General features: G+C 36.9%; 1 protein-coding gene across 4 annotated transcripts in view; it reads right to left on the reverse strand.

The window, feature by feature from the left end:
• Nucleotides 1–539: 539 nt before the first annotated feature.
• Nucleotides 540–14,384, reverse strand: part of LOC129437878 (POU domain class 2-associating factor 1) — a 28,189-nt gene continuing 14,344 nt past the window's right edge. The window contains exons 1-5 of one of the 4 annotated variants that reach the window (XM_055196236.2): nt 14,091–14,198; nt 8,898–9,016; nt 2,455–2,497; nt 1,113–1,387; nt 541–1,027 (exon numbers count right to left, since the gene is read on the reverse strand). In XM_055196236.2, the coding sequence (XP_055052211.2) occupies nt 713–1,027; nt 1,113–1,387; nt 2,455–2,497; nt 8,898–8,918 (654 nt within the window). In that variant the 5' untranslated portion in view covers nt 8,919–9,016; nt 14,091–14,198 and the 3' untranslated portion in view covers nt 541–712. Of the gene's footprint in view, nt 1,028–1,112; nt 1,388–2,454; nt 2,498–7,610; nt 8,339–8,897; nt 9,017–12,249; nt 12,519–14,090; nt 14,199–14,384 lie in introns of those variants that run through there. The other 3 variants (XM_055196234.2, XM_055196237.2, XM_055196235.2) reach the window with 3 other exon arrangements.

Genomic DNA, 14,384 nt, shown 5'->3' on the forward strand with positions numbered 1-14,384 from the left:
CAAGCCAAACTTAATTTCGTGGAAAAGTTTTCCTTAATTCAATTATGTTGAATGAACAAACAATTTTTTTGAGTGCATTTGTGGACCATTTTAAACAATAAAGTGACACAAAGACATTAATTTGTATCATTTGAAATACAACAACGTCGGAACAGTCCTCTTTCTCAACACTTGTAAACACTGAGGCGTAGTTTCGCAAACAGCATCCGTGACCTCTTGACGTGATGATGTATTACGTGAGGTCGCGCTGGCGCACCACAGGACCGGAGACAGACGAGAAGCTGCGGTTCAAAAGTGCATATTTTTTATTTTTCTTGTCAAAAAAGACAACTGTTTCGCTAGACAAGACCCCCATGCCCCGTCCGGGATCATCAAGAGTCCCTTGAAACTCCGCCGAAAAAAACTGTCAAGTGTTGAGTTAAGTGTTAAGTGTTGGGGTCCATCAAAGTCCATCAAAATGAAAAAAATCCTGGAATGCTTTCATCAAAAAAAAAAAAAACATAATTTCTTCTCGACTGAACAAAGAAAGACATCAACACTCCGGACGACATGGTGGTGAGCAAACCACCTGGACCTCTTTCTAAGAAAATGAACCAATCCTTTAACAGAAGCTTCACAAAAATGCACAAATGCTAATCTGAAATTAATCCAACTTCTCATAATTAGATTACAAAACATAAATCTAAATTTCACAGACAGGGTCACAAATATCCTAAATATCTTCAGAAAAAAGTGAGGGGTTGCAGATGTAGGTTTCTTTTTGACCCTCATGATCTTCCAATAGTTTCTCAAGGGCTATAGAGCCCTCGGGAGCCTGGGGAGACTTAACCTGCTGAGGCTCTGGCTCTGGTGGGAGTATAGGCAAAGTCAGAGGCACAGGGAAGAGCTGGGGGGCAGAAAGAGCCGCTGGCATTGAAGGCGCCTGCACGACGGAGCCGGCAATTGAGGATAAAGACTGGGCCCATGGAATGTACGTCAGGTCTGGGACGTCCACCTGAGGCAGAGTTGAATTGGAGCTGCTCATAGTCTAACAGAGAACCAGATAAAGGGTTAGTGAAAGCAGATAAGTGCTGGTGAACATCTATAGGCTGTAGGCTTGGTTTCTAGCATACCCCAAGGTTGGTGAAGAGAGGCGTGTGTGCTAAAGTCAGCATGGAGGAAGGGCCCACAACAGTGTAACTGGGACAGATAGGCTGAACGTACATATCAGTGCTGTGGGAGGGAAGGGAGGGGTCATGCTGTAGACAGTCAGGCGGAGACCAGTGACCTAGAGGCTGAAGAGCAGCTGTGCTTGTGGTCTGGGCGATCCATCCTGTGCAGAGTCCACTGACGTCCACAAATGACTCGTTGAGGCTGGTCTGATTGACTTCTGTGAAACTTGAAGTCCCTTTTAGAAATGAAAAAAAATTGTGTTAGTGACATTGACTGACATTTGAAGGAAATTACCTCATAATTGACTCACCTTAATACCATTTGACTTCCTTTCTTCAGCCGAAAACATTTAGAGTTCTTCTGGCTCTTCCTAGCTTTGTAATGGCATTGGATAGTACCTTATTTTTGGAAGCCTATCAATAAAAGGAATCCATTAATCTCAAGTACATTTATATATTGTCTTCTAAAGCTAAACAATACGTATTAGTCCCCTTGGTAGCTTTCTATAGCGGGGGACTATTTTTGACAGTGCGTAATATCACTACGCCTGCTGTAGCCATGTTACGGCAGCAAAGTCCTTGATTATTACGCCAGAACGAGAGTATAGTTCCTAGCCATATATGCCTAGAAAATCACAATTTTTAATTTTCCGTCGGTCTTAATACACGATGTAACTACAGAAGAGTCAAGTTTTAAATAAAAAAATATCAAAACTCTTTGGTTATTTTTTATCGTGATGCTAATGGTCTAATCAGATTCAATAGATTATGCTAAGCTATGCTAAAAGTGCTAGCGCCAGACCCGGAGATCAGCTGAATGGATTCCAAAACGGTACAAATCAAATGTTTAACTCTAGGGGAGCTGGAAAATTAGCTTTTTTTAAATGAGCGTGATGGTAATGGTGTAATCCGATTCAATGGATTATGCTTAGCTATGCTAAAAGTGGTACCGCTAGACCCGGAGATCAGTTGAATGAATTCCAAAACGGTAAATGTTTAACTCTAGGGGAGCTGGAAAACGAACATATTTTTTAAAAAGTGGTGTCCTTTTAAGATGATAATTGTTACTATTTGTTACGAGAAACATCAAAATCACTTCAGGCGATATATTAACCCAATGCATCTTATGGATTCCTTTTATAATGATGGATGCGGGGCTTCAAAAAATGGGTACCTTTAAATGCCATTACAAAGCTAGTAAGAGTCATATACATCTGGATTAGGATCAAGATAAGTAAATTATGAGGTAATTTTCATTTTTTGGTGAACTATTAAAGAAACAAAACATTGGGATGTTGCTTACCAGCATGTGTGTATGAGGGAAAAGTGTTGTTGGAAATCATCATCTGAAAAGAAACCATACAAGTACAGAAGATCCTTATTCCTATATCTTACTGTATAATTCATGTTTATGTTAGTAAATAGATATCAAATTTGTCATTATTTACTGACCCTCATGTAGGGAATAATGTTTATAATTATACATAATGAATGTGAGTGGTGACTGAAAAAGAAAGTCGTGCTACGGACACAAAAATCTATTTATAGAAATTCGTGTGAGTGACAAAAAAAGACATTTGTGCACAAGACACAAAAAAGCTGAATTATGTGCCATGGACACAAATAAATTAATTAAATTTTTGTGACTATAACACGACTTTGAAAAGTTATCAAAGTCCTGAAAAGTGATGCCAAAATGTCTTGATCGCCCCCCAGTGACTGGTCCCAGTATAGATCATAAACCCCGCCTCCCCATGTTATTCAACGGGACTTGAGAACAACTAAACAATTTAATTACACTTCAATTACACTTCAATTCAGCTTCTTTTTTCCGAAGCTGGTTTCTGTCATTTACTGTAGTTTTTATCATGCTGATGTAAATTCAAGTGTTTTTTTTTTAATAAGTTTGTTTTAAGTTAGTTATTTAATGCTATAAAAACGGTGGTGTCACGGCATGATTGACAGCTGTGATATGCGCATTCTGCGAGAGCGAGGGCCTTGCTTTCACGGCTTTACTTCCTCCTAACTACTGCGCAGAACTGGTCCCGAAATCGCTACTGCGCAGACTCAAGACCCAAGATGTCAGCGCCGTATCGGGACACTGGGGCTTCACTTTTCACCAATGGAAAAGAGCGATCAGGCGTCGTCCATCTTTTTTTACAGTCTATGCCTTGAACTCAGCTCTAGGTCTCCTGATATTTAAACGATGAAGAATCAATATTTAATCTTGGCAATACAAAAATGTACACTCTGCATTGTAAAAGTGAAATGTTGGGTCAAAAAATACTTCAATTGGTAACACCCAAAAATGTAAGTTTATTCAACTTAAAATTTTACTTAAATTTTTTTTGGTGTTAACAATTGAAGTAACTTTTTAAGTTGAACCAACTTTCACTTTTTACAGGGTGCTGTCTGGGAAACAATAAATAGAAATGCTCCCTGGCTTAGCAAGGCACAAGCAAGAACCCCTTTTGCTGTGAGACGACTGAACCACTGTGTTGCCTATAATTTTAATCATCATAACAAAAGAAAAAAGCATGTAAAAATAATTTGTTTAACATTAGTTTATTATTTTAACTTACACAATTACATACCTCGAGTCTTTATAGTGACTCTATACACTTTTTACCTTAAATTAATTATAAAGCAGATATTATTTTACATTTTTTTCGATATCTATCTAGTTGAATTGTTGATAAGATCTAAATTTCGGAACACTTAAAAGCTGGAGATCTAATGAACGAGGGGGAGGGTTGTAAATGATGCCCCAGGTCACTAAAGATCCGAGGTATAGGGTTAAAAAAGTCCTAACATTTACACACCTTGAAAAAAACATCACATAATGTAAACAAGTTTAAAAATATATAAATAACTCAATTTTACAAAAATATCAGAAGGAACCTCATACTGTAATTCCAATGTGACAATTTGTGAATTTCAATTATTGACTAATAACCTTTTCATTGCCATTAAAGTAAAATTAACTAAACATAACTAAACCCTAACCCTAACCCTGCAATTCACATGAAGACATTAACCTTTGAAGCAGCATCTTTTACTAGGTTACTACTTAACATTGCTAGTTTTGCTCCTAAAGAAAGTTTAATAAGTCGCAACGCTTCAACCTTGATGTTTCGAGTCAATACATTTGTTGGGTGGAACCTATTATACTTTCTTTGGAGCAGGGTGCTGATTTTACTACATTTAAACTTGTATTCACCTTTTGGTTGAGCACCTGCAAAAGTTTATAGGGAGCATATTCCTCAACATTGCCAAGGTTTGCAAAGATGTTTTGCAATTCCAATAAATCCGTCCACAATCCAGCCATCCCTCAAAACACAAACCAATGTCCTCAGATTGCTGTTGCAGATGCAGCACAAATAGTTGAGACCCCCGTGTGTAAATTGAGATTATAGAGGCCATAGAGTGTGTACATATATAGTAGAAGTAGATTCTTGGTCAGTCAATAAATGCAATCTAAAGATTTAGTAGTCAACAGGTCAAGAAATATTAATATGCTTCTTTTGCAAAATGATTAACATGTCAGGACAAGTGGCTCCACTTAAATTTCACTTAAATAGACAAGGACCCACACCTGGTAGATTGGATCGAGGCGTTTCCCACTGTGGCCCCCAGCACAACAATGACAGAACCGCTTATAAACGTGCCTCCCAAAAATAAAGAGGTGTTGAATGAAACGGCAGAGACCACATGGAGGGGCTGGCTTATGGATAACCTAGTTATTCCTAGAGTAACAGATGCAGATAAGAGAAGATCCAGCTCTTGTTGGAGTTATTCACATCATATGTAATGCTACTTGGAAAGCAATCACAAACTCATGTACCATTAGTACTTCTGGTGAATAGCTTTGAGAGTTTTTGTAAACAGACATCAAGCATTACAAGAGAGCTGCATTTAGAGGCTTTACAATATCTACTGGGGGTACTTTATAGCCCATGCACAATTTGCTAGAGGCAAAATGTATTTAACAGCGAGATTGTCCCCCTACTAATTTGAGTGATTATTTTAGCCACGTTTTTTTAATGTGCGGAAAATGCTACTTTAGTGTATGTTTATGTTTTTATGTGTTGTCAAGTGTAATTAGAGGGTTGGTAGGCAAGCCTCTTGGCAGGTCCACAAACTGATTTGCATAGGCCCTATGCCCAGCCCTCTGGCTGTATGGGGGAATAGTTTAACTGCCACAGAAAAACACCTGGATTATATAAGGCCAAAATCCCCCTTGAAGTTTGGTTGTCTGAAATCCTGTCTTTCTGCACTCAGTAATGCCTAGTAATGCCAGACTACTGAAGATCAATGAGTTTTGACCTCGGGTCTATTTTAAAATGTATTCATGCCTTGTATTCGCATTTTTATTAATGAACAAAATTTTCATTTCTAAATTAAAATCTATTTCGATTTTTTGTGAGGCAAAAATGGTACCGAGCCCCTAGCATTGGAGTAAAAAAATCTAAAGTTTAGTTTCATGTGCTCACGTGAAACTTTCATGTGCTCACGTGAAACTTTCATGTGCTCACGTGAAATTTTAATGTGCTCACGCGAAACTTTCATGTGCTCACGCGAAACCTTCATGTGCAGAAATATTTTTTACATTTAGTTTCGCGTTCTCACGGAGAACTATCGCGCACGCACGTGAAACTATTGCGTGCGCACGTAAAAGCGAAAGTTTCACGTGCGCACGCGATAGTTTCACGTGAGCATGCGATAGTTTCACGAGGGCACACTGAAAAAATTTATTCATTCAATTTACTCAATTTTTTTAAGGTAAGTGGTTGCAATCGATTTATATAAGCTACATTTAAACCAAAGTTTTTTTAACTTTTATTTTACTAATTTGTTTTTGTTTAAATGTAGCTTAAATAAATTGATTGCAACCACTTCCGTTAAAAAAATTGAATGCACGCGATAGTTTCACGTGAGCACGCGATAGTTTCACGTGCACACGCAAAACTTAACTTTATTTAATTTGTGCTCTATGTTCTCTTAGGGGCTCCATAGAAGGGCTTGCCATAATCCTTAAAGCAACACCAAGAGTTTTTTTACCTTAAAATAACGTTTCCAAAAAAGTTTCAGTCGTTCATCCTTGAAACAGGGTGAATGGCACTTTCACATTCGCTTTGCAGCCCTCTATCGGCCAAAACCGCACTAAAGAAGTTTCCAACCGTCGGATCGCGGTCCTGTAGTTCGAGTGAAAACTACAAAAACTTGCTTTACGGCAGACTTACAATCCAATCAGAGCCAGCTATGCTTCAGTATTTACGACAGTGGTAACGGACAATTACGCTTCTAACCTGTAGGGGGAGCAAAGAGCAAAAACTCTTAAAAAAAATTATGCAATGAAGACATTTATTTTTAAATAAAGACAGACAGATCCACACACGTTTCCCTTCTTGCTGACATCTTTCAATTTTTTGTTATGCAACACAGCACACGTGCGTGTGTGCATGAAGGAAGGCGTTCAGATATTTCTCTTTATTTGGAAAATGATGTAATTTAGGTACATGCTGGTACTAAACTATTGTTTTGTGAAATACTTGCAAAGTAAAGTCAGGGTGGTATCATCAACAAGCCGGGTGCCATTTTATGTGACAAGAAACCTGTTAAACATAGATGACTCCTGTAATTATTGTGTGTGATATGTTTTCACGTTTACTAAAAGCCCAGGTGGTTGAGGGCCGAAGTGGGAGGAAAGTATTTAATTTGCTTTAATCTTTTCATTTTTTACTCTTCTGTGTCAGAAATGCAACAGAAATATGTATGAAACCAGCATAAACAAATTTCATTTCATACATTTTATAAGAAATCTTCTTTAAATGATCTTAAAAATGCTTATTTGTCAACACCTAGACATCTAAGTAGACATTGATTGATTGATCCTCTATTATTATTATTATTATTATTAACGGGATAATCCATTGTTTTGTCATATATGTTATTACCTTAACTAAGAAGAGTTGATACATACCTCTATCATCTTAGTGCATGCACTTAATCGCTGTGGCGTGGGTGGGGCGACACTTTGATAGCACTTAGCTTAGCCCAGTTCATTCAATGGTACCAAGAAGAGATGAAGTTAGACCAAACACATCAACGTTTTCCATATTTAAAACGAGTAGTCAGTGTTGGGAAAGTTCACTTTCTACATGAACTAGTTCAAAGTTCAGTTCACAAATTTTAAAATGAACTAGTTCAGTTTATAGTTCAAACTTAAAAATTTTGAACCAGTTCACAGTTCCAAAAATGAACTAATTTATAGTTCTTTTCTCCCATATTATTTTTCTAAATGATTGCCATATAGAACCACATACAGCAATTATTTTATCAGTTTACTGAAGCTAAATGCGTCAGATTTCATCTTCATATCCAACTTTAAATCCTTATTCAACCAGGGTTTACATTAGCATTGACTATCTTTACATTTTTGTATTTGGTTGCACATACCTTGAAAGGTTAGCCGGGTGCTTCAAGGGGGTCGCACACCGGTGGAAAAGTGCTGCGCGGCGTCACGTGCTGGACAACTCGCATATCGCACACCACATGTGCACATGAAATAGCGTGAGCTTAGCCAAAGTCAATTTTTAAGATCCAAAATATGCGTTAGCAGCCTGTTAATTGTTAACAATTTGGGACAAATATGATGTTATTTAATGTTTGGTCGCCTACATGCTGTCACCTCCATGCTGCGTTTTGTTTTGATGACGCATGCAGCGATGAAACCCTGGTGGCGGTGTTGCCAGATTGGGTGTTTTTTCCGCTACACATTTAAGGTCTGTTTAAAGTGTGTTTTTAGGCGGGTTTTCGCCTGGAAGACTATAGAAATCTGGCACCCTATTGAACGACGTTAAACTGAGAGAGCGTGCCGTTCACCAAACACCAGAATGAACGGCTTCACATTAACGTTCATCAGGCAGTAATACAGTACGTTCAGTTCACGTTCGCCCAAAATATGAACGAGTTCATGAACTTTCATTCAATGAACTTGTTCAGGCACAACACTGCGAGTAGTTATACGACCAAGTATGGTGGCACAAAATAAAACGTGGCACTTTTCTAAGCGGATTAAAAAGGGTAACTATAATGTATAGCGAAATAGCACTTTTGGGAGTATTTCGACTCGGCGCAGTAAAAAGTCACGCCTTAAAAATCTGCGACCCCTCTCCCTATCATTATGAGCGATAATGATAGAGGTATGTATCAATTCTTCTTAGTTAAGGTAATAACATAGTTTAATATGACAAAATGATGGAGTATCCCTTTAAAGTAAATAATTATTACTGTTAATTATTAGAGGCCATGACCTGAAGTGACACAATAGTAGTGAAAAGATAAAGATGTACAGCACTGGGAGCCACCAGTAGCAAAGAAATACAAAGTTTGCAGACAATCAAGAAAACCCCTTTTTGTCCAAGCCTCCGCCCTTTATTTTCACACGACAATGGCAAATAAGTGACACTAACCAAATATCTGCTCACAAACAATTGCTAAGCGCTGACTCTGTAGAGCCCAAGGTCTTCTAATTCATTCGCTCTTTTCTTTCATAACCTCCTTTTCAGCCTCACATTTGGATATCCCCATTGTGCACGGGACGGATTAGATAAAGAACAAAACGCAAGCTAAGACTTGAATACACAATGAATAAGAAAATGTTATGAGGGGGGGCAGCGTTAATAATAAAGAGCGTGAGCGTCTTATTGAGTGCGTGTGCACGTGTGTGTGTACGGTTCATACTGCGGCGGTGAGGGGGGTCATTTTGGGAGCGTTTCCTCTTTTTCTGCGCAGCAGCTCCTTGACGGGGTCTTTGACTCTCACCCCCTGGTACGGCTTGGATGCAGACGCATCTGACGAGGCTGTCAAAAAAAAAGAAAACATGATAGATGTGAGAACGTCTCGTGACAACGGTACCGAAATGTTGCTTCTTTGCACATTAAAGACACTTGGAGACATGTAAGAATTTCTCGCTCGTGCCAAGTGAAACAAGGTGTGGTAAGGTGTTGAAAGTTTCAGTCATACACAGCACATCACTTTTATTTGGACCCTTTTCACCTTTTGTGTTGATTAATCTGAAACATAAAGCTACTATAAGAGCTTACTTGAAACTGTAGCCAATGGCGAAGATCGTGGCAATATTAAGCCTGAAGGACACTGAAATTAGCCTATTCGAATTCGGCATATCTCATGTTTAGATTACAGTAAGCATGTCAGGCACTATAACCACATTGAAAAGTGATTTTACACTCAACACTTCATTTGACAACCTTGCACATGATATGTCACGGGCCGTATAGCTGACGTTATGAGATCTGTTGCTCAATTGCCCTCCACAAATGACATGAGGAACCCCTGAGCAAATTCCTTCACTTGTCTCTCCATGTCAGGAAAGTGAAAAATGGTATCACATTTGTTTTGCGCTGGGAACATTTTTTAGGAAGTAACCCCACTGGCGACTGGATGAAGAATTTGATTCATTCATCTAAACATCTGTTACGGTGAAAAAACTGACAGTCGGGGTTGCTAGAAATTCTCTTCAAAATTATGATGATTCAGACATTACATAATGGATTTTTGGCATTTTGCTGTATTTTATTACACGAAATATTTGATTATATGGTAATATGTTACAGCAACCAGCAAGCATGAAGTTTAAACAACTTAATTATGCAAGTTAATTCAACCTACTTTGTACTTTACAATGTAAAAACACCATAATAACATCTTTCCAGTGCAAATGAAGTCATTTTTTGATTTGGACATAAAAAAGACAAAAACGTATTTATTGGAGCTGATACATTGCAAGACAAATCGTGTGCTGTCATACAAGCACAGCTGCTGGCCATCATTGAATACTAAAAGAAACCTCCAGCAGCGAGCACTGTGTACTTAAGAAGGTGTGATTGTTTGGTGATGTAAGATTGCCAAACATCTCCGTAAACCTTATTTGAAAAAGCGGAGACAAAAGAAGTCCAAGTTTATTGCGAAAGTAATCCCAGAGTAGGCCGGCACTTTCTCAGTAGCCACCGAAAACACACGCTCATTCCATGAATGAATCCCCATAATTTGATCAATTAAAAAAGTGAGTCACAATTTGACTCGAAAATAAATCATTGCGTGAGTCACGCAAGCTTCAATGCACTGATAGCGATTTCACTGTTTGCTAGTCGTGTTTGCATAAAAGCCTCTCTCACACTCCACACCCCGTTCTGAGTAAAAGTATCTCGCTAGAACAACTGTTACGTCTTAAGGGTAAAGTCCTCAATGTTTAATCATCAAATAATGGACTTGTTCTGCACTATTAATCACAGATTCTTGACACACATTGCCAAACTTTCAATCTCTACAGTAACCATAACCGCCATGGCTTTTGCTTTTATCAACACACTTGATTGTCATCCTGCATAGCCTTTGCGCAAGACACTGAAGATGTGGTTTGGGATTTATACATTTATAACAGACACGCACACACTATAAAAAAACAGAAATAACATTTTGCTCCGTAAACCACCAGCACAAATATAAAGAGTCCATTACGGTTGTACAATACAAGCACAGCAGGATTTAAAAAGTTTAAAAAGAGGAACTTGTGCAGCTGTGAAGTTTTTTTTATCAGGAGGAGGGCAATTGAGCAGTTTTGCATATTAAGCTTTAGCTGCTCCAAAGTACGGCTGCTTACTGTAATGGAACGCATTTCCCCAAAAGCTCCATCACTATTATACTAACAGGACTGCCATGAATTTAACTGCTATTTACATTTACCTATACTGTTCAATTGAAAGCGGAGGGATCCATAAAATGATTTTAGTAATTGTATTCATGTGCGATATTATGTTGTCAAACACACAATGAGAAATGTCCATCTTCAAACAGCAAAATAACAGGCCCCTGTGTAAATGTATTTTATATTTACATCACATTACGGCATTTAGCAGATAACTTCATCCAAAGTGACTTACAACAGTACTCTACTAGACCGACTGCCAACTTGCATTGTAATAAAACAATTCAAATTTTCCAATTGGCTCTTATGGTATCATTTTTAATTTAATGTTATGCCAGATAAAAAAACATTAAAAAATCTTCCTGAATTCCACTGAACAGTTGACCAATGATGCCACATGCGTGATCTTGACTGTGAAACCAGACAGATCTACATTGTAAAAATTATATCATATCAACATATATTTATTTGTTACTTTAACTTAACAAATAAAGTTAAACAATTTAGCCTCCTTTTCTAAAGTTATTTTAACTTCTCACAAGTAGAAACTTAAAAAAGTTGGATAAACTGACTTGTATAACCAAGTTGTTTAAACCTTTTGTGACATTTTTGTACAGTGTGGTTATGAGAATATCAAAGTTAGATTTTAATCATTGATTTCACATGAATTTTAACCTTTGGCATGGCCTACTTACACTGTAAAAAATACTTTGCTGCCTTAAAATTTTTTGTTGAATCAACTCGGATTTACAAGTCATTTCAACTTACTATTATTTATCTTGACTTGTTATAACTACAGGTGAGTTGTTTTAACTTATAAAATTAAGTTGACTTTTATCAACTATATTTTATAAGTTGTGACAACTCATCTTTGTTGACACGACTTGTAAATCTGAGTTGATTTAACAAAAATTTTTAAGGCAGCAAATTTTTTTTTATAGTGCAGTCAATATTAAAGATATCAATGCTATATTTTCACAAAATGTTCTTTACATTATGTAGGATGATTTTATGTTGTCAACTTGGTTAGGAAGTCAATTCAACCTACTGTTTTAGGTTTTGACTTGCGATAAGTTGGCATATCTTATAAAACCAGTTGAAATTGTTTTACTTAATTTGTTAAGTTAAAGTAACATAAAAATATATGTTGATACAGTATGATATAATTTTTTTACAGTAAATCACAAAAATTTATTTTAGCTGGGTTTTCACAGGCAGGGACACTTTTCAGAATGGATACTATGCCAAACTGCAACGATTTATCAATCAGGGTTTCGCGGCATTTTTTACGTTCGTGAACAGTACTGTACCAAAATGCATAAGCTAATATAAATGTTATATATATATATATTTAAAAATTGTACTTACATTTTCCCATCTGCACTCTTGGATACGCAAATGTCTATACCGTTACATCTATTCAAATGCCTTCTCTATACACTTCCTGAGATCATCTTATAATTTTCAAGTGGTCGCCTAAGTGGGCTGCCTTATACAAGACACTGCAGTGTCAAGTGATGTCACCGTGGAGTGAAACCACAAGTTCACTTAAAGTATTTTAAAACTTCCAGAATACCATCAATACATTCTTATGTAAACTACACACTGCATGTCAATACCATATCTATCACATTAAATAATCAGAGAGGATCTTAAAACCTCAAACCTTAAACCCCTTTACTCTTTATCTTATTGCGAGACATAGTGACACAGATGCGTCATTGTATTACAATCTGTTTCTTTTTTTAAAAGATACACAAAATATCTATCATGTAAATTGAAGATCACTTATTTAAATGCTATATTTAGAAATAACAATATTAAGAATTAATAAATTACTATAGGAGTGACATTAAAAGATTATCATTATTGTTAATAGTTATATTTGTTGATATTTATGACAACATCTCTATTTTAATCCATACACTGTAAAAAATGTCTGTAGAAATTACAGTATTAATGGGTATTACTGGCAACTAGCTGCCAGTAACTTACTGTAGATTTTACATTTATGTTATTTACTGGCAACATTTTGTTCAAAGTTAAATGAACATGAAACATTTTTTGACTTTATCTTCTACAGTAAGTTACTGGCAACCAGCTGCAAAATTACAGCAAATTGTTTAGAGTGTAGCAGTGCAACAAACATGTCTTGCAAATGTCATCTTTTATAATTTTCTGTAAACACCAATTAAGACATTTTTAAATTCATAAGAATATATTTAATGCATTTGGCAGATGTTTTTATCCAAAGTGACTTTCAGTGCATTTAGACCAGTGGTTCTCAAACTGGGGGCCGTGGCCCCCTGGGGGGCCCTGAGATGGTGCCAGGGGGGCCCCAGTTTGATGACATTTTATAAAAAACATTTTATAATTTATTATAAATTGTATAATTAAACCTTAACAAATAAGGCTACTAAGCAACACCACTACATTGTAACATTTAATATGCTTTGTTTAATTCAGATTTTACATTTTAGAATGATTTATGTCATACATTTACTTTGGGGGGCCACGAAAGGATGCACCATACACAGGGGGGCCTCAAGCCAAAAAAGTTCGAGAACCACTGATTTAGACTGTACATTTATCAGTATACAGGATCAAACCCTTGACCTTCATGTTGCTTATGCAATGCTCTACCAATTAAGCTACACAAATACTGTACTTCTAAATATCACAGCTACAACAAAACTTCCTTCTTTTTGCTTTAACAATGTGCTGTTTTTATTACTTTAATGAATTTCATTCTGTTTGTGGGCACAGTTGTTCAAATCTGAGTCCAAAATTAGGCTACCGAGAATTCATCTAACCCATCTGAAACTGCCACGCTAGTCAATTTATTAGTGTTTAAAGGAAACATCTGCAGACGCTTTGAGGTTCATTGACCACTTAAACTATGAAACCCATGATGTTCCGTTTCTCAGGTCTGCTATCATTGCACAAACAATCACGCATATCAGCAACAATAACAGGAAACCTTGTTTTAATGAATATAGCCTCATGAAATGCATCTAACGCATACATCAACTGTGATCTTTGAAATATTGCACAGAAATCTGCACAGCATTTGGTCCATAGATACTAAAGCTGTCATGTTGGGAATTTCCTGATGCAAGCTTTCAACTCACAAACAACTAAACACATCTCTGGAAAAAGTGACAATTTAGAAAAATAGATGAATAAAGCAGAAAGTTAAAAATACTTACCTCATCCTTGCACGAGAAGACAGACCTAAATGAGTCGTAAGGAGTAACAACACTGTGTTGAACAGTAAATGCATGATAGCATTCTCTAATGCAAACTATAGGCCGGGCCCAATGCAAAGAAGTCTCAGTGGTATAAAAAACTGAGTTATTTTAGTTACATTTTTGAGTCATCATTTTTTTGTGAGAAAAACTGATAACACTAAAGCACAAGCCCCAAAAAATTATTTGTTGTCCATCACTTTACAACCATCCCCAATAAATACATAAAGGGGCAGTTTCCCGGACAGGGTTTAG

Source organism: Misgurnus anguillicaudatus, chromosome 24, assembly GCF_027580225.2.
Source record: "Misgurnus anguillicaudatus chromosome 24, ASM2758022v2, whole genome shotgun sequence".
Lineage (NCBI taxonomy): Eukaryota > Metazoa > Chordata > Actinopteri > Cypriniformes > Cobitidae > Misgurnus > Misgurnus anguillicaudatus.